Genomic DNA, 25,888 nt, shown 5'->3' with positions numbered 1-25,888 from the left:
TTTGTTGCCAAAATTAATTAACTGTATTGAAACCAGAGTTTTGTTCTTTTAACTTCAAATACTTTGAGTATCTTTGTCTATCTGAGAATTTAATAAAAAATATATATATATGTTTCAAACAGAGTGAATTTTGTTACATATACAACCATTTGCTTAAGCTGTCTTGTAGAACAATCCCAAATTTTGATGATTAATCCAGCTTGCTTAGACAGAAAGGTCCTAGCAAAAACTTTACAGGTTAATCTAATGAAATACACTTTTCCGTAATGTCAAGTCATGAATGTGCAAGCCAGCCTGTTTCAATAATTACACTCTGGTTTCAAACTTGCATATCTACAGCATCATTACTTCTGACCCCAACTGTAAAATTTACATGCTATGGCAATGTACTAAACATGGTCTCTAACATAACTGTCAAACCTTTAAGGTTAAAAAAAAAAGACTAAAAAATAAATAGGCTTGTGCAAATATCAGTTTTTTTAGTTCAAATTGAATACAAATATCGAATTTGAATAGTAAGTAAGAGAATTAGAATTCCACTAAATTTTTTTTCGCATCATAAAACAACTTCTGGTGAATTAAGGAAATAAAACTTAAGTGAAAGACTGTTTAAGTTAAGTCAGCTACAATAATTATATGGAAAATGTTTGTTAATATATTTAAATAATGAAATATATACATATTTTTTTTAAAATTATGCAGCTAACCTAACCAACCAACCTACCTTTCATTCATTTCAGTTCCTCTTAGCCTTATTTTCCACAACTGCTACTCTATGTATTGATCCAGAAAATTTTTAACGAACCACAAAATACCGTAAAATCCATTGCAATCTATTTTACGAAAAACTTAATCTTATTATTATTTTTTAAAATGCTGCATTTCTGAATTAGTGGTTGAATGAGCTCATATTTACATATTTAATCCAGAGTTATTCTCGTTAACGGCAGTCAGGTAAATTGTATTTTAGTTCAGCAATATTATAACCACAAGTACATATGCTAATTTCATCTGGTATCTTAAACTATTATTTACATTGTGTGTGTGCACGTGTGTGTGTTTATTGAAGTCGCAAAGTCTGTTATGTCATAGATATTTACAGCAAGTAAGCTGCTACTGTATCACATGATGTTAGATTGATTGTTACTATTGAATTATACGCCATTGAAACAATGACAATTACTTCTTTTCATACCCATCTTAATCGAGTGTTCGTCTTTTGTGTTGTACTCCATGGTAGATGTTTATTTTTTACTACTTCTGGTGCGTGTGTTGAAAAGAATTCAAATAATATTTTGTTTTCAAGTTTAAATGGACAAATATGCTGTTTTTTGAAATGTTTACACAATTTTTTGAATTACTTTTTAGCGAGACAGTAGCAAAAAAATCTTTGAATACTTGTTGCATGTTTAAACCTTGCTTATTGTTTATTATAAATCCCAGTAAACATCAAAAAAGGTATTTACACAGCACAAATAACAATCTCAGGAGTAAACGTTGGTATATGACAAACTCACGAGGTTTGCTATGTCAAGATTCATAAGTAACCAAATTTTCGTATTTTTAAGTGTTAGTATTTGAGGTCGAATTGAATACAAATAGTTTATTATTATTATTTGAATATTCGCACAGGCCTATAAATACACCCAATATGTGGGAAACTATGATAATTTTAAACTATTGCTTTAACTAACATTAATACAACACTGAGCATTACAGTCACTAAACTTCTTTTTCCTCGCAACTACAGCCTTTATTTTGAGCAATTTAAATTCAAAATTTACCCTCAGTAGACACAAGTTTTTAGGTATTGTTGATTTATAAAAAAAATCTTTATTTATTAATAAAAGAAACATAAATAATATTATGTAATTCCAGATAACAAGATAACTATGGAATAGCAAAACTAAAATACACCCAAAAATTTCAAATTATTTGATAATAAACTATGTAGTTCTTTTTAATGATTATTTAATATATGTATGACTATAAATGTGACTAAATAACATTTAATCTACCCAGTTCTCACTCATTTTTAACATTCAATTTACTAAAATTCAACAATGACTCAGTATCACTTAGTACAAAAATCTACATATCTTAGCAGAAACAACGAAGCTCTACTTATGCCATGATGCAAAAACTAGATCACACTTAAAATAACTTTCTCACATGGCACTTTAAATTATTCAAGCACTACAATAATTCTCAATAAATACACATAACATAACTATGCACAACTCTACAGCACGCAGTTTTGAATCCAGTTTTAATAAACAAGATAAGGCATGTTTGTTGGGAAGCTTATTTGAATGCCTTGTGTAGTACACACACCTGTAGCCACAGTGTGTTAGGGTAGAAATAAACACAATTCTTGCTAGAACAGCCAAGTTCAACAACCTAATGTTGGTAGGGGAAGACAGTCATTTCATTGAACTTACTTCATAACCATCATAACATTCTGAGTCAAAGATGTTAAAATACTACACTATTGTGTACATTAACTTTCTATTTAGAACTACATATATCTAAGCTTATTTAATACATAAACACTAATACTACATGTTTCTCATGCATATTCTAAAAAAAAAAAAATACATTTTAATTTTAATGCAAATTTCTGGAAATAAAATGATGAAAATTTCCATGTACACTTTTTCTAAAACACTAATTATTCTATTTGTATGACTTCCAAACAATATGTGTATTTATATTTGCACTACATGGAAATGTGTACTATTTGGTAACATAATAATATTCATAATGCAATTTAATTTTTACTTTACATACTGGACAAGACCATCCCACAATGTCTATGAAGTGATCAGTACTGACGATTTGGAACGTCAAAATAGTTTTTACAAAAAAATTCCCATTAGGATCCTGTAGAAATTGAGGTGTGATACACAACTATGTCTGACAACAAATTTCTTATGGGCCATGAAAAGTCATGTTACGTTTACAATACAAGTACCTCTTACATGACAGGAAAATTTAAAAAAGAAAATTGTCCCAGTGGAAAAAAGTTTCATAATTGATTGTTACTAGGGATGGGTCGATTCGATTCTCCGATTCCTCGATACCACCGATTATTAAAAAATTTGGGTACTCAGTATCGGGTACTAAAAAAGGGCAAGGTAGGTTAGGTATCGGTTAAGTTAAGCAAATACAGTGGTAATATATTTTCGTTTGAGCTTTTCTTAAATTATTTTAATATATCTTACCTGCCATATGCGCATAAAATTTCTAATAATGCTCATTATTATTAAATATTAATTTTATACGAATAAAAATAAAAAATAAAAATAATGTTACCGGGCATGTTTAACCTCTAATTAAAACTCCACGATCAAAGAACATTATTCCTCATGTATTAGACGTAAATAAATTGTAAAAAGGCTAATTAATTTTATTTACAGTTAAGAAAAGTCCATTGTTTTTTTGTGAAGAAAGTGACGGTTATGAAACGAGATCACATCACGTGTCGTCACCATTTTAGTTGTGATCCATTCAAGGATGATGGCCTCCAGGCCTCCACAAAACCTCTGGTGGCCAGAAAACATAAAGTCAAGTCGAAACGTATAGAATCGTTGCGTATGGGACAAATTGTATAATGAAAGCAACCATCGATTTTAAAGAATTCTCTGGCCATACCGCCAACAGAGGCTCGTATTTATTACTTGCAAAGGAAAACAGTAATTCACCGTCGTGCTATTGAGGTTACTGTGAATTGTTTCGCATATGCTATTTATTTGGCACAAATATTGTTTTGCTAAAACTATTTTCAAGTATTTTGCTAGTTTGTTAGTAAAATGTTCGCCGACTGTCGTTTAAAATTACGTGGCGAATGGTCTGATATTCTATCAACATGTCTAAAGTTTGGGAACATTTTTGCATCAATAGTGAACATGACAAATATGCAATTTGTAATCATTGTAGTGCGCAAATTTCACGGGGCGTTACTTCCAAATCTATAACAAATTTAATGAAGCATTTTAAATCCCGGCACACATTACTACCAGAAAAAACAGAGTCTTTGATGAAAAACAAACTTTTGTTTACAGCACCAACTAAGTCAAAAGGTACCACAGAAAAAAGTAGTGCTACCTTTGAACCCATTTTGAACAAAGATGTTATGTTATCGGCGTTATCGCCTGTTAAAGAACCCTGTCTAAATGTTGAACTAGCAAACAAACTTTATGTGAAGATGCTTCTTCACTGGTAGTTGAAAAAAAAAACCTGAACATGTAATACTAAGTTTATAATTATCCTTTATGCGTGTTATTATCATTACGTAATGCATTCAATTCGTAAGTAGTTTTAATAATGTGACCAGAATTACCAGGAATCTAAAACTGGAATAACTCGGAATCGAGAATCGAAATTTAGGAATCGGTACCGGTATCGGAATCGATAAAAGTGTGTACTCAACCCATCCCTAATTGTTACTTTAAGTTATTAAGCAAGAATAACAAATTCTGTGTACATAAATATTTTCACTCTGCTGACAGGCACATAAATTTAATAAAGAGGTGATTTTAAAACTTGATAATCCATTAACTACAGCTTGTTCCACATCCCAACAAATTAACTATAGCTCTTATTGTCTTCAAAGTTATATTAAAAAAGTAGCTTATTTTTAAAACCTTTAGTTCAACGATGGATAAAATTATTACTTTTTATATTTTTATGTTGTTTAATTCAGAGTATAGTATTACTTCTTAGATAACCGAGACTGATCTCATTCCTAATGACGTGGATTCAACATCCATGCACATTATTGTAGACTTTCATGCCACAAATTTCTATCACAAAGTGGCTGAAAAGTATTCATATTCACGCTAAAAAGAGCCTGTGTAGCACAAAATTTTTAATTTAATGTAGGTGCACGGTATAATTTATGAAAGATATAAAAAAATATACATTTTGGACTAGCATGATCCATACATGTGACATCAGAACTCAATAATAAGTTTGTATTTAGTATAAATACAAACGTGTAATGTAGTTAATGCAATGGTAAAATCATGTTTTTAAGCAGTTGGCCTGTTAACATTGCATGCAACACAAATATTATCTATTTTCGCTCATTTCTAGAGGTACATGTACAAAAATATTTTTCTCTTTTTTTTTTATAACAGTACGGTGCCTATGGCTGGACGACCGCAATGAACCTTGAGGACAGGCAGCTCGGCAATGCTTCAGACAGTTTTGTTGTGCTCGCTGAACGTCCCTTCCCAAGCAGCCTCCCTCTGCTTCGCAGCCAGCCTCTTCTTCTCTGCGCACACCCAACACACCACACGCTCACAACTACTATCACTCGGGGGTGGAGGAGAGGGTGTGGTGATGTGATACTGCATGAAATGGGGGTGGTTTGTGTGCTTTCAACCTCTACTCTAAAGTCAATACTAACAGGAAACAACACAAGCACATTTACAATAACTATATACTATATTTTCTTCATAATCATTTGCAAAGCAGTGCTTGTGCCGTACACAAGGGAACTTTGTCGTTATCGAAGGAAGAGGGAACTTTGTCGTTATCGAAGGAAGACACGCTCGTTGGTTTCAACTATTAACTAGTACCTGGAATGTGTCAGTCTCGCAAAAGTTACCAGAAGCTGTGCAAAAGCCATGAAAACAAACTCTGAAATAGTGCATATATTCGTTTAAGGGAAAGTTCTACACTAACACTATCATATTTTTGCAGCATCTTTAATTGGAAAACAAAAGTTTGCCTAAACCAACAGTAACAAAACAGTTGAATCAAATCCGGGTCGTTCGAGCACAGTAGCTAAAAAAAATAAATAACTAAATAACTAAGTTTAGTCTGCAGAATGTTTAACCTGCAACATTTCCCGAACTGACGACAAGAAAAGGCACATCCGTGGCAGACTCTGGCTTTGAACTGGCATTGAAGGCCAGTTAGTAAATACGTAGTTCATTCTGCAGCAAATCTGAACCGTTTGGAATCAATTTCTGAGATTCATTGCTATCAAAAGATGTCAAAAGATGCACATAAAGCTTCTTAAGGCTCGGTCTCACACAAAGAGTTTATTTAATTTTCTTTATTAACGGATTTTTCTGTAAATATATTTCTATATCTATCTTGTTTAGGTTTTAAATATTTAGTAAATATATTTTCAAAAATAAAATGCTCGAGAGCTATCAAGGTCAGGGACGTAGCCAGGGGGGGGAGGGTTGGGTTTAGGGGTTCAAACCCCCCCCCCCCCCCCCCCCTTAGCACCAAATCTTTAATTAATTTCTTATTCATCACTCAAACAAATTTCATATTAAAATTAATAAAAAAAATTTACCATTACAATATTTAAATATAAGTGCCGAAAACTGCTGAAATAGCACTGTATTTTACACCTTAAGATCCAAATTTTCCCCGGGGGAGGACCACCGGACCCCCCCCCCCCCCTTCCCCTCCCGGCTTGAATACAGGGGTGGGGGGTAATGCTTCTTAACCACCCCCCCATACACAAATCCTGGCTACGCCACTGATCAAGATATTATTTACAGAAAAGGCCCTCAAATAGTGCATATACGTAGTAGTGAGGAGTGAATGAAATAAACCGACAAGAGACAGTGCCTGACCGGACCGGGAGAGGGCAGCCGGGCACTCACCCCGCGCCTCGCGCAGCAGCAGACGCTCCGCCTCGCGCTCCTCCCGCGAGGTGCACAGCCGCACGCCCAGCGCGCCCGTCACGAGGCGCCGCGCCAGCGCCGCGCACGTCTCCGGCCTGGCGCGGTACGGCTGCAGGAACTCCGCGGCGCGGCGGGCCTTGGAGCGCGACTCGTGGGTCGCCTGGCTCAGCGGTCGCGTCTTCACCAGCGGGTGCTCCTGGGCCAGCACCTCCGCGGCTGAGCAGTCACAACACCGGACAACCACGTTACACCCGGCCGTTTGTGTGTCTTGCAGAGCTAATCGGGTTCATTGCCTTAATCCGGTTACAGGGGGAAAAGATAAAACAGAATAAAACATACATTGTATTTACTCGCATATAGGTCGCCATCGCATATAGGTCGCACCCATAATTTGAGGTCTTCAATTTGGTATTTAAGATTCCCCCCATATAGGTCGCACCGGTAATTTAATGACGCGAACGGCCGGGCGCGCCGTGCACGAAAGAGTTAACGGGTACTGTAAAACTCCGCTACTACGAGAGCTGATAATGGCGTGATAAATTGTTGTAACAAGTACTCGTAATAACCGAATATAGAAAATTGAAGTCAAGTTAGATTCCTGACTTCTTAAAATATCTTAATTGTAGACTATAACTGAACAGTGCTTTGTATTGAAAAATTGCACAGAATAAAAGTTGTAGTAACTTTAATTACGAATAAAAAAAGGCCTGTTATGATTTTTTATATCTACAGCGGTTTTTGTTATGGGTTCCGATAAAAACTCACGCTAAGTGAATTCACGTCACGCGAGTTCGGCTATGCTAGCCGGCTGGTTGTTATTTTCGCTGAAAACATGGCGAAGGAACTTGTGTGGATCAGGTAGAAGACATTCGGCTATGAACGAAAGATATAAGAACAATACTATCCTGAAATGCTGTGACATGTTTTTGGAGTAGATAATCACAGCGACAGACCGACATGATGCTCTCCCGCCCTTGCCGTCAGCGATGTTTATTTTGACAGCTCAAGCAATTATCTTTTCCACGACCCTTCACAGCGTAAAAAAAAAAAAAAAAAAAAAATCCACACCACACACACCACACCTTCGAATGCAGATGGAAAAGTAACTAGGCCGTAAAATAAATATATTTACGGCCCTGCTAAATTTTTCTATTCAATAAAATTCGAGGTATGTATTAGTGATTTTTCAGCAGAAACTGCTGTGTGACTAATAAACAAATTGTGTCATAGTAACTTAAACTTATAAAGTATTTATTAACGGCGAAGGACAGTCGTATAAGCCCATAAAAATATTTATTTTACCGAGAATGGACTATACAACCTGGCTTTTGCCGCACGCGGTGTGGGAGGGGAGCCGGGGAGGAGGATGCTGACAGTTTCTCACGCAGAAGGTTGAAACAAGGGAGGGAATGTGTTGAAATGTTAGTTTGAAAAGGGGGGGAGGGTGTGTTCACATGGTTTGTGGCTCTGGGAGGGATAAGCCTTGAAGAATTAGCAGGGGATGGGAGAGGTAAGCGTCACGTCACGTCAAGCCGCCGCTACCGCCAGCCTGGCCGGACGAGTTTCTTACGCTCTCGCAGAAGCTACCACAGTGGCTTTTCGTGCGGGCGGGTAAGATAACATGACCGCTAAGACGGCTTTTCGTGCGATAGTGGACGCGCCGAGCTCGGCTAGACCATAGAGTAAATAAAGTAGTACAGAGTGGACACTCAATGCTATTGCAGTTCTACGTTTGTTTTATTCAGAAATGCCCTAGTTGCTATACAAAAACGCAAACTTGACAAACATTAAAACGAAGTTGCAATGGCTTAAAACCGAGATAAAGTACCTTCTGGAGTAAGAATTACGTTTCAAATTATAAGTAAATTTTAATTTAAACACAACATTGATCCTAGAAAGTACAATTTGCCGTTAATATGCTTAAAACACTAATTTGAATAGTAGGGAAATTTGCAACTTCAACTGAATGTTGGCGAGCTTGTGACTTGTTTCGTGCATGCATTAATATTTATAAAAATATTGATTTTATTTTTTTTCCCCTTATAAGCAAATCATTTAACTAAATATCGGTAAACGTAACATATAATGATTTAGTAGAGCAATATTTTTAAAACAATAAGTAAATTTCTTATCTTTGGGACAATGTTTGCCTTAACCTCATTTCGGTTAAAAATGTTTTGTTTACGTAGCATAACATTTGTTAAAATGCATAACATGTAACATATTTTCGGATTATAATAAATTGCTGCCTTTTTTTATGTCCAAGAAATAATTTCTGTTCTATAGAATCACGTTGAAGTTAAGGTTAGGATTTTCGTAGGTACCTACCGAATTGCATTACAAATCGCAAACAAAACTAATGCATAAAAAACGTGCAGAAGTATTTAATCATTAACACAGGCAATGTGTATTTCTGGCAAATTTAACTGCCTAAGATGTACAATTTTTCCATAAAAACTGAAATGAAGCTGTTACCAATGGCATCTAATTCTTTATGGATTAGGTGAAAGTACAAATCTTTCTCGTATCTTCACTTCTTGAATACAGGTGTATAGCAATTGTTAAGTGAAAAAAAACAACCTTAATTTCAACATAAAAATTTAAAAGACATTTCATTTTATCGCAACCCTCACCTCGGTAATTGTTCCGTATCACGTATCAAAGTTTATCCCTTGATCCTGTTGGCATGATCATGTGTATGATTTATCCGATGGCACATGATGCTTGCTGTTTTAATAAATGTTAAAACAGCAAGCATCATTACCACAGGACCAATGTATTCAGGATCATGCCATTAGTATCAAGGGACTTGGATACGCAATAAAATATTTTTACCCACACCTCCCTCTCGACCTAAAAATAAAATTTATACAAAACATTCAGACTAATTAAAGTACATAAGCAGCACGCTTGAGCAGAATTTGAGACTCATTGACATTTAGAACAGTAACTAAGTATTAATGTAGTATTGTGTGCTTGTCCATAATGTGCGACTACACTACCTAAAAAGAGGAAATTCTGTAGGGCATGAAAACAAAATGCTCATCACTATTTTAATCACACAAAACTTTTATTTTGTTTCGTTTTAATAATTTACACATACCTAGTTTCGTCAAGCGGAAACTTAAAGTAAAGTTAATTATTATCATCACTTCTCTTGTAGCAGTAGTTAACACAACACATAGCCGAATCAGGCATGTTTCATAACGAGATTACTTTTTCAACATGATTGAAACAAAATTTGCTTACAAATTTTTTATTAAACCTAATATTGCTTAATTCAACGCCGACGCCATTAATTATGGTGTTGTTGGATAAACAAGTGGTTCAACATGCCAACGAAAACTTGTTTATTTTCTTTTATGTAAATATATTATTTTCATTTCAACAATACCAATTTATGCCATAAATTTGATAAAATGTTAAAACAAATGTAATAATTATTTAATCAACGTGGTATTTTGATTATAATTTTTGTGCTCAGATGTTGGATAAAACTGTATAGCAACTAGAAAAATGCTATTGCTATGCCCTATGAACTGTCCCCCCCCCCCCCCCCCCCCCAGGGATAGACACTGCCGGCGGGGACAGTCTAGAGGGGTGGTATCTATTTTTAGCCGCCTTTTGTATGCCTGCCTGCTTACAGTACAGTGCTCACCAAGATAAACGTGAACACACAGCGCTGAACAAAGTGTAACAGACTTGTTTTTCAGCAGATTTTACTCAAATTTTCGTCTTTCTCTGCTCAAATTTTTCAGTTTCTCAAAAAACGGTTGTATAAACGGAATGGACGCATCAGAGGGGGGTCGCATCGGCGGGATTCTACTGTTTTGCAAAAAAAATTCCTCATAAATTTTAAAAAAATTTTCTTCACATATAGATCGCACTTCATTTTTTCCCCATCAAATCTGGTAAAATTGCAGCGACCTATATGCGAGTAAATACAGTAGTTATAATAATTACAATTAAAGTTAGATCCAATAAGCTACAATTTATGTTTATATATTTCAATTCTGTATTGATAACCACACTTTAATTTAAATGCATGTTAGTTATGGTTTCAAAATAACACTGTTTTAAGTACGTAACACTAACATTTCCGTAAAAAGGTACAAGTATATATTTTAAAAACTGATAAGTAATAATCGAAGTGAAAAAAATAACATTTGTATACCATAAAATGAGTAAAATTTAAAATTTCATTGTGTGAATGTTAACCCTATATTGTTCTGACAAACATTTTTTTAAATTAATTTACTGGTAATAGCTACTAACAAACAACTAAGGGAACTATGAAGATTGTTTTGGCGATATGGTGTCAATCAACATGAGGCATTTCCACATGTTAAATCTGAAAAGTAACAGACAGCAAAACAAGTGTGATAAATCTTATTAGTGCCGCTGCGTGAATGGTGAAGCTTTTTTTCTTTCCAACATCTCACACCCTACCACTGGGGAAAAAATACACTATGTACCTACTTCATGCAGGTAGCTGAACGTTTAATAATGCTCAAAATGATAGCGTGGCTTAACTAACGACCTAACTGCATCCTATTTAACTCTCTAAAGCCATAAACTGCAAAACAAAATGTGTATTGAAAGTTGTGGCAGATATTAAGCTAGCCAAGCTATCTCGACTCAACCCCTATTCATTTTAAAGTAAACATCCACTTTGCTCAGTTTCAAAGTTTGTTATCCAAATTACATTATACATATTAAACTAGGAATGAAACATTTTATGAGAGCAGAGAGCGCCAGTGTCATGCTCATGGGGCAACAGATGCCAAGAGAGCCCAGTACGACTCAAGTTTACGAGCACAGCTGACAGCACCGTTCCCTCAGTGGCCCGGAGCCCACTCTTATCTTGAAGGTCCCATCACCTTTAGCGTTCCGAGTATAACCAAGGTTCATAAACCATTTTATTTTTAATGCCTAAGGCCCCTCAAAATTTCACTATGGCTCCTATAAAACTCCTTAATAAACATTTTATTCAAAAATTAAAAACCAATTCTGATGTACTTTTTTATATCGTTTTCAACTCTGTCAGCAAAGCAATGTTAGGTACATGCAATTTGTGAGTGTTTCACAATGGTATTTAGCTCCTCAAATACTCTTAGTGACTAAGTTTCTTTTGTCAGTGGTAAAGCAGTGCATTTTTTCGAATAATAATATTAGTTTCACTTATGGTAAAATATTACTAAAAATAAATCCTTTTTTATTCATATACATATTTCTGAAGACATTCAAAACCATAAGGGGGATTTTGCTATAATTATAATTTTTAACTATCTATCCCAATTTTTGGTATCTCAAGGCTTAAATTTTTAACTTATGTTAAATAATATCTCCCAGTCTTCTTTCAACCACATATTTACTATCAGACTCTAGTCTGTAGGCGCCATGAGGAAATAATTTATTATTCCATGCAGGCGACTGACTACATCTACTATGACAATCACACCAGTTCACAAGTGTTAACTTCAACAAGTAGCCAGAGCTAAGTCCTATGCATGTCAAACCAAAAAATTTAGCACAGAATTTTTATTGTAAGAAGTATCAAAATTTTGAAAATTGCAAAATGGCAAGACTAATCGCCCTTAAAGGGGTACAAACCTTAAATAACAGTGTGACGTAAAAGCCGGTACCTTAAACTTAACACGTTAAACAACTGTATGATGGGAGAGACTTACCCACGCGGGAGCTGCTGAAGACACCCAACGCATGAGTGTCATCCACCCACTTGATTTCGAACCCACCATTCTTGTAGGCCGAGAAAACTGACAGCAAGTCTTCCGTCTTGAACTCTGCTGGGAAGTTGTAGATCTCGACCACGTGGGCGAACTCGTCCCCAGAGCCCGACATGAACATTTCCAATCTGCTCTGGTAGTTGCGGTAGTCGGACTGCGGCTTCTCGATGGTCACCGAGCCCACGGCTCTCGTCAGCTGCATCGTACAGAGAAGCACTCCAAATACCAACTGACTGGACATAACACTTTATATAGATATCTACTAGTGTTTGTTTGCATTAAAAATCAATGGTCTTATCAATTATATCACCAACAAAACATATCTAAAGTCAGAAAAATTAAAAAAAAGTGTTTGAAATCCAAAGTTCTATACATCCATAAACAATATTATACATTATTATGCAAACAGCATATTAAAAAAGTCAAAGAAAAAAAACTGTAATTGGCAGATATAGACGGCATCATTATTATAACAAAATACACATGAAAATGTAGATGACACACGTTTAAATTACCTGCCGATTCACAAATGTGCAATTCAGACAATGGTCAAAAATCCCTGTCCCCTACTGATAAAATCCACACTACCTTGTTTCTACAACCATTAGATGGTGTACTAGATATTGTGGGCACACTCAACACTCGTTATCAAATTTCCCTATAATACATACTACTTGAAAGAAATAGTATGTACCTACTTTTTAACTGTATGTAAACAATGTAAAATTTAATGTCAAAATATGACATATGTATTTGTACAAAAAACAATTAAGTAAAACCTGAATTACAAAAAACTATAAGACAAGCTAGATGACCACAGCACCCCCATTGTAGTTGCGAACACTTCTGTATGGTGGCAGGGAAACATCTACTGACAGTAATGTATGTGTCTGAAAGAACAAATGGGATGGATTTGTTTGTATGCATTTTACTGACTGGGTGCTCATAAACTTTAGTCACGCGTGGTCATGGGTTCGAACCCATGACCATCCTCCCACGACCACGGCACACTAATCATGGCCAACAAGAACCTATTTCAAGGGCTGGACAGAAAAAAGCACATAGTGTGTGTGTGCATCAGTACATGTCGCAATGTGGGACTGAACGTTTGTGTTGATGTATGCCAGTACCCAAGATGAGGGGATTAGGCCTTGCCATTTTCAATTTTCAATTTTTTTATATATTCAGAAGTTTGATTTATTTGTCAAAATTGTTGGCACAAACAAAGGCACGAATAACATTATCCCAAGCTCTCCTCATCACAGTCCAAAACGTACCAACATGATAGTCTGGCAATGCCAGGAGAAAATAACCGATCATTTCATCAGACCAACTATCACGTAACGTATAACATTTACTACATAATACCAGTTATGTTGACCTCTACAAGTGCCACAGCTGGAGTCCAGTCATAAAATGTAAAACAGAATCTAACTGCACGCAACATTTGGTATTTAAAATATCAGAAACAGCAATACATAATTACCCGTAAGTAAAATATAAACGTAAAAAAACAGGAACCTACCTCTTCCATCAATTTTGGGTCGAGGCATTCCCCGTTGTCATCAAACATCATATCCCACGTGCACTCTTCCGGGTTCAGTTTCGACAATTCATCAGACTGCATTGTATCGTCCAAATTTTCTTCCTGTGCCACAATTTCACTTCTCGTCGCACTCTTCTCCGGGAGACACGTTTCTTCTTCCCTGCTCGAACCGTCATTTTTGGACTTGGGGCTCACCACCTGTGGCTCCAGCTGCACCTGCGTCTCTGAGATTATCAGTACGTCCGATATGAAGTTCCTCCGCAAGATCCTTCTGGTCCTCCTGTTCTCTTCCTTCCTACACTCCTCATCCTCGCCATCTTTCTTCTTGCTGCCGTACACACCATCACCCGTTATGTCCAAACACTGCAAGGTGTTTCGAAGTTCCGTCTGCTGAGTCACTCTGGTGGACGACTGCAAATCGTCCGAATTAAGTTCCTGTTCAACTTCCCGGTTACACTGCTTCATCGTCTCATTTCTTTCCTTGCTGGAAGGTCTGGCTGGGCTTGGCACATCAGTAATTTCAAAGCCATTCTTTAAACTTGCAGGGCTGTTTTCGCCTCGGTCGTCTTCAAGACTCGTTTCACCTCTCAGAGGATCACACGTCACAGAGTTTACGGGTAATGGAACATCATTTTTCTCAACTGGTTTTTGACAGTCAGTGTCCTGTACAATGTCCCGTAGCAAGGCATCTTCCGGAATTCCAAGGCGAGCACCATCTTCCAACATCAAATTATAACTGCTGGAGCCATTTGAAAGTTTTTCGTCGCTAGCCGACGGCTCATCGCCACGAACCAGTTTTCTCACACTGGGAGGCCGCCTCTGCAGCTTCCGGCTCCTCCCCGTCTCTTTGTTGCTGACTTCGTTGCACGAGAGTTTGTCTTCGTCTTCCGGCGGCCTTGCCGCCAGCTGCTCCGTGCGGGAGCACGGCACATCGGAGTCCGAGCCCTGCTTCTGCGACGACGAGGAGGACCGCCTCTCGAGGCGCGCCGGACTCCGGCCACCAGAGTCGGCATTCTGGCTTGGCAAGTCACAGATCAACGCTCGCTTGGCACGCGGAACGTACACTTGAATATCTGGCCGGCGCCGCGTACTCCTGCAAGAACAATGTCTTATCATGACTGTAATCTCACATTTCTGTTTACAAACTATATTTATAATTGCACTATCAATTAATTTGTCCTAAAATAAATTCAATCAATAAAACTAACAACAAAATTTAAAACAATAATAATGTATGCAAACATCACTTGATGCAAATATCTCTAACTAACATAAAAGAGAGTAGAAGATGTGCTAAGAATGCCATATTTTTCCATATTAAGTGCGCTGTGCACACCTACAGTAAATCTTCACTGAAATAATCATTACCAACACTTCACTCCACACACTGGTCAAATAAATTGATACAAGTTTTTGAACCATCTGTTAGACTCACTGCACCCATTAATCACTAACACTTCTATAGAATAGTCCTTGACCTTCCAAACAACAATTCATTTTTTGCTCGTCATAAATGACTATATAAAGAACCCAGCTGGAAGGTGTAGTGTATAACGGTTGGCAGCAAGGGCGGACGAAAAAGGTGGTGTATGACGGGCCAAGATGGTGGTTTTTGTGATGTGTAGACGAGTGTGTGATTTCCTTTGGGAATAGTAATAAAGAACCTAACAATTGGCGACGAGGATGGGATCGGCGATGTGCGGTAATTTATGGGAGTGCATTACAACAACAGTGGGGTGTATTGTGAGTAAGGCGGGCCACATTTTGTTCACTTTCACGTACCGCACATGAAAATGTAAACATGGGGTTGCTGGGACATATTGGGGAATATAATGCGCAGACAGAGGACTTTGATTCGTACGTGGAAAGGCTAAAACAGTTTTTTGTAGTGAATGAAATCAAAGAAGATGCCAAGGTGCCACTATTTATTACCCTTATGGGGGCCAAAACGTACGCTACCCTCAAAAGCATACTGATACCAGACAATCCTACATCAAAGAAATTTGAAGAATTGTTGGAGGTGCTTTCTACACATTTTTCGCCTGCCAAGAACATCATAGTCGAAAGGTTCAGATTTCATAAATGTGATCAGCAAAGCAATGTATCGGTATCTGAATACATAATAGAACTAAAAAACCTGGCAAAATCATGTAACTTTGGTAAATTTCTACAAGAAGCATTACGGGATCGTTTGGTATGTGGCTTGCGGTCCGAAATCATACAACGTAGTCTGATCTGTGAACCTAACCTAGACTTTGACAAGGCTTGCATTATCGCCAGCAGCATGGAACAGGCCGCACAGCAGACAAAGTTGTTCCAGCCAACATTGCCAACTTCGCCAATGGACGTAACAGAAACTGTCAACAAAGTAACAGATAAGCAACAAGGTACAGTCCAGGAAACATACTCGCGAGGCGGGCAGCAGAGAAATAATGACTACAAGTCCACATACAGGTCTACATCCAAACACCCTAGTGGAGCAGCGGCAAGCGGAGCAGCATCATCTTGCTTCCGATGTGGACGGAGGCATGCTCATGAGACATGTCCAGCAAGGCAGTGGACCTGTTACTCGTGTGGGAAGAAAGGTCACGCAGCTCGAGTATGTCGCTCTCGTATGGTGAAAGAACTGGGGGCAGAGTCTAGTGACGAGCTTCTGGAACTTAATGCATTGCATCTTAATCAAGTTAACTCTTCCGTGAACACAACAGTATATATCAATAGTGTAAATAAACCCTTGACTGCAGTGGTTTCCGTAGAAGGTCAAAGGATAAAAATGGAGATAGATAGTGGAGCTTGTGTATCTGTCATACCAGTTTCTGCTTACAAGGACCATTTTCCACGGGTAGTACTTAAACATTGTGCCTTAGAATTAAAGTCAGTCACTGGTAACCAGGTCAAAGTGTTGGGGCAAATCAGTGTAAATGTAAGAGGGCAGTCTGGGAGAAAGCATCAACTGCCCCTCGTGGTAATAGGAGGGAGAGCAAACATGTTGCCTCTGTTGGGAAGAGAATGGCTTGATGCTATTCTACCTGATTGGAGAAATAACTTGGAGGCAGTAAGTAACGTAGGTAAATTGATTGGTTGTGGTCAGGGTCCCAATGAGGTATCAAGCACATGTGTTGAAGTGGGGACACTGGGACTAAGTGAAATGAGTACAAGATTTCCTAGAGTATTTAATGCAGACACTACTGGATGCATACGTAATTTTAAGGCCCATCTGAATGTCAAAGAGGAGGCAATACCAGTGTTTCACAAAGCTTATGATGTGCCTTACGCACTTAAAGAGCAGGTAGAAAAGCAGCTACATGATTTGCAGAATGTAGGTAAAATTATTCCTGTAAGACATAGTGAGTGGGCTAGTCCCATTGTGGTGGTACCAAAAAAACAGGGGGGTGTAAGAGTATGTGTAGATTTTAAGGTGGCCTTAAACAAAGTCCTAAATGTTGATTGTTACCCGCTACCAAAATTGGAAGATATTTTTGCTGGGTTAACAGGGGGTAAGATTTTCACTGTATTAGATTTGAGCAATGCGTATCAGCAGTTAGAAGTGGGGGAGGAATCTAGGCCTTACCTCACAATGAATACTCACCTAGGCTTGTTTCAGTGGACAAGTTTACCCTATGGCGTAGCTAGTGCTCCAGCCATATTTCAGTCCGTTATGGATAGAGTGCTGCAAGGATTACCTGGGGTGGTATGTTACATAGATGATGTTTTGATTGTGGGAACATCAATAGATGATTGCAAGCAAAAAGTATTTGCTGTACTAGAGCGGTTAAATGATCATAATATTAGAGTTAACCTGTCGAAATGCCGCTTCTATGGTGAGTCAGTAGAATATTTAGGGCATAAGATAGATGAGTATGGAGTTCATCCTACCGATGAAAAGACTGAAGCCATTACACAAGCAGCCAGACCTTTAAATGTAACACAGTTAAAATCCTTTCTGGGTCTGCTGCAGTTCTACCATAAGTTTTTACCTATGCTGTCCAGTAAGATGAAACCCCTGTATGACTTGACTAAATGTGGCAGCAAGTGGATTTGGAATGCAGAGTGCCAAACAGCCTTTGAGGCAGCGAAGCAAATGTTAACATCCAATCAGGTATTAACGCACTTTAACCCAACAGCTCAAATTGTGGTGGCATGTGATGCATCCCCATATGGAGTTGGTGCTGTGTTAAGCCATAGGATAGAGGGGAATGACAAACCTGTGCTTTTTGCATCGAGCACACTTTCAAAGGCAGAGCAAAACTATTCACAAATCGACAGGGAAGCGTTAGCCATAATGTTTGCGGTAAAACGTTTCCACAAGTACATTTATGGTCATCAGTTTGTACTGGTGACAGATCATCAACCTTTAAAGAGACTGTTGGGCCATGATCAGGCCATTCCTACCTTAGCACATGCACGGCTTCAGAGATGGGCAGTTATCTTAGCAGCTTATAATTATAAACTTGAGTACAGACAAGGATCATTAATGGCTAATGCAGACGCCTTATCTAGGTTGCCCCTGCCGGGGAGCATAGATAACTGCATTTTTGCTTTCACAAACATTCCTGATTTACCCCTCAATACAGATGATGTTTGTGAAGCTCAACGTCAGGATGTAGGAGTAGCAAAGGTAATAGAACTCACAAAACATGGATGGACAGATAGGTTATCAGATCCAAACTTGAAGCCATTCTTCATGAGGAGGCATGAACTGTCGTTACAACAAGGATGCCTTATGTGGGGAAATAGAATAATTATACCAAAACAGCTACAAGAGAAAGTCATTGAAATGCTACATGATCAACATCCAGGAATTGTGAGAATGAAACTGTTAGCACGTGGTATGGTTTGGTGGCCTGGTGTTGACCAGGACATTCAAAATAGAGTGCAGACTTGTGAAGCCTGCCAATGTACACAGAATATGCGCAAGGAGATTCCAACAATGACCTGGCCTCAAACTTATTCAGTATGGGAGCGAATTCATTTGGATTTCTTGGACCAAGGAGGAGAAAAAATACTCATTCTATGTGATCACTTTTCTAAGTGGGTGAGTGCCTGGGTCATGAGTACTACATCAGCGGGGAAGGTCATTGAAAGGTTACGTTCATGTTTTGCCATTTTTGGAATTCCAGGTGCTATTGTCTCTGACAATGGGCCTCCCTTTAACTCTGAAGACTTCATATCCTTTTGTAAAGGAAATGGCATACAGGTGTTGAAAAGCCCACCGTATCATCCCAAATCGAATGGACTAGCAGAACGGGGGGTTCAAACATTAAAACAGGCATTGAAGAAACAGGTCATTGATGGAACACTCAAAAATAAGCATGTAAACATCCACCATAGGTTAGAAGAGTTCTTGTTTGTTTACCGAAATACTCCTTGTACAGTAACGGGACAGACCCCGGCGGAAGTGATCTTTAAAACAAAACCCAGAACCAAGCTGAGCATGTTAAAACCTGATAAAAATAAAACCAAAAAGTGTGAACGAAGGCAACCAATAAAGGATGGTGTTCCTTTATATGAAGTAGGGGAAAAGGTCCTGGTGAAAACAATAGGAGATAAAGTATGGAAATGGGTTCCAAGTAGAATTGTAAAAGTCTTAAGTTCATTGACATATTTGGTGTTATGGGGAAGTAACCAAAGAAATAGGATAGTGCATGTGGATAAAATCCGGAAATCACAGTTACCAGATTGTAGACATCCAGTAGTGTCAAACAATGTGGTTAGTGACACACTGGCATGGGGGCCTAAGTTAGGAAACTGGGCAACATCAAAGCGTGGTAGTGGGGAAGGAATTGATGACGAAGTGAGGGGGAGGGTTGCCACAAAGGTGGTGCCTAAGGAAGGAATACCGAAAGAGCTGTCTTCCTCAGGACTACTTAGAGAAGATAGCCATAGTCCACCCTTCAAAGGCTTTGTATCCCCCACTTCAGTGCAAGGGGAAAGCAGACCTAGACCAGACAGACGGTCAACACGATTAGTGAAACCTCCAGTAAGGTTAGATTTGTAACATTATTTGTGATTGTTGAGAAATGCAACTTGTCATGTAATATGTATTTATAGTAGGGTAATATACAACTGTACTATGTATTTTGGAGATCATTTGATCTCAAGCTCATAAGGAAGGATGGGATTGTAGTGTATAACGGTTGGCAGCAAGGGCGGACGAAAAAGGTGGTGTATGACGGGCCAAGATGGTGGTTTTTGTGATGTGTAGACGAGTGTGTGATTTCCTTTGGGAATAGTAATAAAGAACCTAACAGAAGGATATATGTTATGCAGACTTTTGCCAAACTATCAGACAGTCAATTCTTAAAAATTAATCCCCACACCAAACATTTATTTTTTGGTTATTGTTCTGTATCACATATTCAATTGATCCTGTGGTACATAATAGTTTATGTTTTAATTTAGAATGTTAAAAGATTCTGGTCTCAAACAAAATCTTGAATATCACACTGCAAATCAATTATGCTCATTCTTGTGGAAATTTTTTCAGTTATATTCAACTAATGATCATAATTCATTGTTATATCACAATTTATTGTTATGTCCAGGGTCTTTTGCTGTTCTAGATTACAACAGTAAGCTTCCTGTACCACAGGATCAATGTATACATGCTTATTCCATCAGGATCAAAGGATAAACTTGGATATGTGATTTGGAACTTTTACCTTTTTTTAAAAAAATATATATATGTAAACTAATACAGTTTAATTTATATAGTATAACTGTCCTATGCTTTTAATGCGTCAGCCCCACTCAAATTTATTCCATCTCAAATTTGTGGAAATGGATTTTCAGTTGTCATTTCCTAGTCGGACACGTTGCTTTGAAATTTCCGACAGGCTTTCCATCAACCAAATAGAAGCATCCCTGAAAGTCCCTTAGTTGTTCCCAGAATGACGAAAAATCCACGTAACCAAAAGTTAACCATTAATAATTTGTACAATAATATGGGAGGCATTGAAACTAGTACATGTTTAATATCATAATATTACACGTCTCGCAATGGAATTCCCTGAAAAGCCCTGGCACGAAGAAGCATATTCTGCACCTTAACACGGTTCCTCACCTGGGTTTCTCACTTTTAGCGGGCGCGGTGGGCGTGACCTCTTCCCCGGCAGCCGCTGTGTGGTCTCCGGGGGGCGCCTCTAGCCTGCGTGCTGCGGGCGGCCGGTATATGCCGATGGTGGGCAGCGACTTGGCTGTCGACAAACACCAGCACTCGCGCTAGTCACGCTTCAAGTATTCAATCAGTCAAACAAACAAATGACAACCTTTAATACAGTAAAACTCTGTTAATAAGGTTCACAAGGAACTTGAAAATTCAGGCTTATTAACATATTAGGCGGGAAACCATATAAATTAGGAATTTTTTGAAAGTGTGTCATTATAATTTTATTTTGTTAGTATGTTATATTTATTCCTACATTTGAAAGCCAGTCATTTTTTTTTAATCTGAATTAGTTGTATTTTATGTATTTGGAACAATAACTGTCACTCTATTTAACTTTTAAATTACACAACAAGCAACAAAAAATTTAATACATTATAAAAAAAAAGTGTGTAAGGAAACTCAAAATAATTAACATAACTAAAAAATAAAATCAATCCTACCATCTTCGTTGAAAACTTCACCTTCAAACATGGCAAAACAATGCCACTGTCAACTGAAACTTTTTCCTAGCAGATAAACAAGCGAGCAACTGCTACAAAAGAGAGTAGTAAAAAAAGAATCACTGATAACATTTATCTGTACAAAGCAGATAAAAAAAGTCACTTCTTTATAGCAGGCTCATACAACCAACAGAGAAAGAACAGAACGGGTATGTTATACTGATTAATAGCACAATGAAATGATCGGTTTACCTAATACGTAAATATGAAATTTAATTTTTAATACTTTAAAGTTCCTAACAACTTAAATAAACCAACTAATACATACATGCCTAGAGTTGTACACAGATAGGTGGATATCGTACAAATTAAAAAGATTCTTTACATGAAGCTACTTAATGCTGCAAAAGAAGACGTTTGGCAACCTGCTCAAAGGCTAACCGCACAGCAAACTAAAATTTTCACTAAATGTTTACTTGTTCATCTAAATAATTATCATTCTTGTAACTGTTTGGTTCCAGGTACTTTTTTTGGTTCCACATGTACGAATTCCTAGCATTGTGAATGCCTTCATCAATGGTAAGAATTATGAGGACAGAAGTGTTGCACTTCGCAAGTGTTGTGGATACCACGAAATGAACAAAAAATTCTTTGTACCTGGGTTCATAACACTTCAGTCAGCTTTGAAATTCAATGTATATTTGACTATGAACTCAACTATACTGCACACAGATCTAATTTGAAGAATCTCAGACAAGCACACGAAAGAGGCAACTTTGCTGCCTCTCCTTTCTCTTTCACCCTATCACTTTTTGCCAATGTTAGGTACCACCTAATAACCAACAGGTTTATTTCTAACAGGGAATTCGATGGACCCTTACTTATAAAATCAGATGAAAAACAAACTTGTTAAAGACATTATCACAGTACCTAATAGGAATACATTTTTTGGTAAGTATACATGATTTTAAAAGTAGGGGTTGTATTAGGAATAATGTTGTAGCCTATCAGCCAAAGCATATAGGTAGTTACAGAACCTAAATGGAACTGATGCAACAGCAGTGGATTATAATAACGATCATTTAGCAAAAATGAGCTTAAAGTACTGAACTGTAATAAACCAGTACATATGTGTTACCTTTCTTGACACAGCCTTCCCGGGCGGGAAGAAGCTTTGCGGGGGTGGGGCAGTCCACCGGGGCCACCAGGTGACGGTCGACTCCCATGGCCTGCTCGAAGCTTGCATACCCCACAGGTTGGCTTTCAGGCTCCCTGAAACACACACTCTCATGAATAGGTTACAACCACAATGGAAAAAACCTCTGAAAGAAAGACAGCACTCTTGGCGCTCTGTCTCACCAGCCATATCTGTTATTTCATTTTCTTGTTATTACTATTATTTTACGGATTTCTCTGTAAATTTAAGGCAATAATTCTTTACAATCTTAAGTTCTGTCTCAAATTTTTGCAACATATATGTACTAAATATTATCTGATAGCAGTAAAAAAATCATGCAACAAAGTGTTCATTGTGTGACAAAGTGGTAATGATCTTTAGTAAATATCTGGTGTGAACTTTTGAGACCCCACAACAATGGCGGCCCTACACTTTGCAAGGCCCTCAGCCACTTACTATTGCGAGGCCAAAATGTTTTGGAGAGAAATCTTAGTGGTAGGCCTGGATAAAAGCCCCCAGAGAAAAAGAAGTTTTGGGGGCCTTCCCCAGGAGACTTTGAAAATAAACACTTCAAAACATTTCAAAACAAACCTGTAAATTAAATTTCGACCAAGCTTTTTCTAATTTATCTTAAGAAATGTTGATATTCTTTCCTGGTCAATTATACTCGGGTTAGTTTTATAAATGCTAATGATAAAAATCCGGTGTATTTGCCATTGTATGAAAATTTAAATCTTAAGGTATTGAGCAGCACATTAAATTACATTCTAACAAAAATTAAGTAAAATATTGCTCTAACCATTAATGTCTATATATACTTTTTTAAAGAAAACTTGACAATCAAGGTACATTAAAATGAAAAGGGCCGGCGCTGGGCCCTGCTAGGCGTGGGACCCTGGGCGGTTGCCCGACTTGCCTGACTGGTACTGGTCCGGTCCAACAGCATATCATATTTACTTAATTCTAATAAGACTGAATTATTTTACTGGGCTTTAACTATACAAGCTAATTAGACGACTAAAATGTACAAATCCTAAATAACAAAAAATAAACCGTAACTCTTCAATAACTAACAATATTTTTTTTTCATTTATTTATAATGTATTTATCTGTAGAGTTTAATGAACTTACTAGGTTTATTTTTAGAAAGCAATACAAAACCAAGGGCAAGTGTAAATTACCACATGATCAACATCTCTTAACTGTAGATGGTAAACGATAACTAAACAATCATTACCTTATAAGAAGTTCCTTGAAACACACCACGGTTCTCCTGCCATGACCTTGTCCAATGGAAAATGTCTGTAACTCCTTAGCTGACTCCTCGCAAACCTTATGTATGAGAAACCGGCGGTAGTTGTTCACAGGAGGAAAAACCAACACGCTGCAACACAAACCGACAGTAAAAGTCAAACAAGGCTCGCTCGCCGCAGCCACTTTCACTTCCATACCACACATAACCTCAACGCTTCCTGGTTTGAAATCGTCTGGCTAAAATACCGTTTACTTAAAGAAAGGTACATCGTCCAACATGACAGTTTCGCTTCTCAAAAAACAAATTTATATACTTTTGAAAATAAAGTTGTACTATCTTACCTTTTACTACAACGGTTGTTGTTTACAAAGTGATTTAGGTCCGAAACAACAATATCCACGAATTCATTATCCTGAATGCTTAAATATCTGCCAACTATAACGTTATCCAGCTTGGAAACAAAAACCAAAATATTCTTCTGTAACTAAATTTAAACAAAACGTGAAAATACAGCACCAGTCACACGATTCACAGTCCCGATGTTTTCATTCAATAGCACGTTCACGACAGTTGGTAACGAAAAACAATTGTGATTACAATTGAACAACAGAACAACCACCATGACCATATGAGGTTGTCACAGAAATATATTTGGTAGCATTGCCCGAACGCTATAGCGCTCACAAAACTAAATTATCGTTTCACTTTCTTCTTTTCCTGCCACCGACCTTCGCGGAGAACGTCCGGACGACGACTAAGCGCCTCTCGGGATACCGGTGGGAATGAAGCTCTCGCTTTTAATGACCTACTTTACGGGACTATCACTTCCACCTTGTTTTTAATTCAGGTATGTACTAGGCCGTGTTACGAAATTTTGACTTTATATGCATATTTTGGGCCAAATGCTTGTTTGATCTTTTCAATTTACTAAGAAATAACGTAAATAATTGCAAAAAATAATCGTTATTTCATAGAATAAAAACCATTGGTTAATTTTATTGGGTACATTAGACGGTTATTGTGTCTCGTTTGCAGACTTCTTATATCTATTTAATCTTAAACTTAAATACTTTCGATGCTGTAGCATCGGGTAATCTACATTTAATTTTATTACTGAAACACTGAAACCAAACGCAGTTCTAAAGCAATTGTAAGGAAATCTTTTACTTTCTTGAGCATCAATTTATAATAGTAGAGAATGATTGCGCGCAATGCACTTATTTATAATAGTAGAGAATGATTGCGCGCAATGCACTTATTCTCTACTAGGCAAAATAGGGTAGAAGAAAACGGGTAATACCCCGAGAAAACCAAACCCTAATTATTTAAAATGATAATATATCACATTATTGCTAAAATACGTTCGGAAAACGTAATATACATTACGTTAAGAAATATAATTTATAATTTAAAATTATCAAAAATTAAATTCAAAAAACTGTATTTAATTTTTAATCGACCAAAAATTAACCATTTTTATTAAAACAATTTGTTTAACCTTTCATACTAACTCAATGTTTATCTAACATTGTCTGACATCTAGCGGCAGTATTTGAACTAATAGTATGTAAAAAAACAAAATGTAATGATGTTATACCTATACAAGATCTTTGTTATTGTTTTGTATTCTGTTGCAGCCCATAAAGCTGGGTTTACGATTGATTTCCTTAAGAATTATAACTTAACATCGAGCACACGATTAAGTCAAAACTACATTTTCCAGTTTATGATTGACATAGAAGTCGTTAATTCTAACCAATCACAGCACAAAACACATGGTCGGCCATTGTTCGAAACGGAGAAGCAGGTTTGAAATAGGTTATTGACAAATGGGATATCTAATTTTCTAAATGGATGATGATTACAAATGACAAATATACGAATTCTAACCAAAAATACTGC

The 25,888-nt window shown here is 37.3% G+C and overlaps 1 protein-coding gene across 1 annotated transcript in view; it reads right to left on the bottom strand.

The window, feature by feature from the left end:
• Nucleotides 1–5,116: 5,116 nt before the first annotated feature.
• The window catches only part of LOC134530033 (coiled-coil domain-containing protein R3HCC1L-like), a gene marked incomplete at its 5' end in the record, with an annotated part of 49,294 nt that continues 28,522 nt past the window's right edge, over nucleotides 5,117–25,888 (bottom strand). The window contains 7 exons of the mRNA XM_063364561.1: nucleotides 5,117–5,278; nucleotides 6,633–6,869; nucleotides 12,344–12,596; nucleotides 13,926–15,039; nucleotides 21,010–21,142; nucleotides 22,693–22,826; nucleotides 23,969–24,115. Of these exons, the coding sequence (XP_063220631.1) occupies nucleotides 5,202–5,278; nucleotides 6,633–6,869; nucleotides 12,344–12,596; nucleotides 13,926–15,039; nucleotides 21,010–21,142; nucleotides 22,693–22,826; nucleotides 23,969–24,115 (2,095 nt within the window). The remainder of the gene's footprint in view (nucleotides 5,279–6,632; nucleotides 6,870–12,343; nucleotides 12,597–13,925; nucleotides 15,040–21,009; nucleotides 21,143–22,692; nucleotides 22,827–23,968; nucleotides 24,116–25,888) is intronic.

This window comes from Bacillus rossius, chromosome 3 (genome assembly GCF_032445375.1).
Source record: "Bacillus rossius redtenbacheri isolate Brsri chromosome 3, Brsri_v3, whole genome shotgun sequence".
NCBI classification, from domain to species: Eukaryota; Metazoa; Arthropoda; class Insecta; order Phasmatodea; family Bacillidae; genus Bacillus; species Bacillus rossius.
The sequence above is the reverse complement of the archived record's forward strand: the minus strand, read 5'-3'. Positions and strand labels throughout refer to the sequence as shown.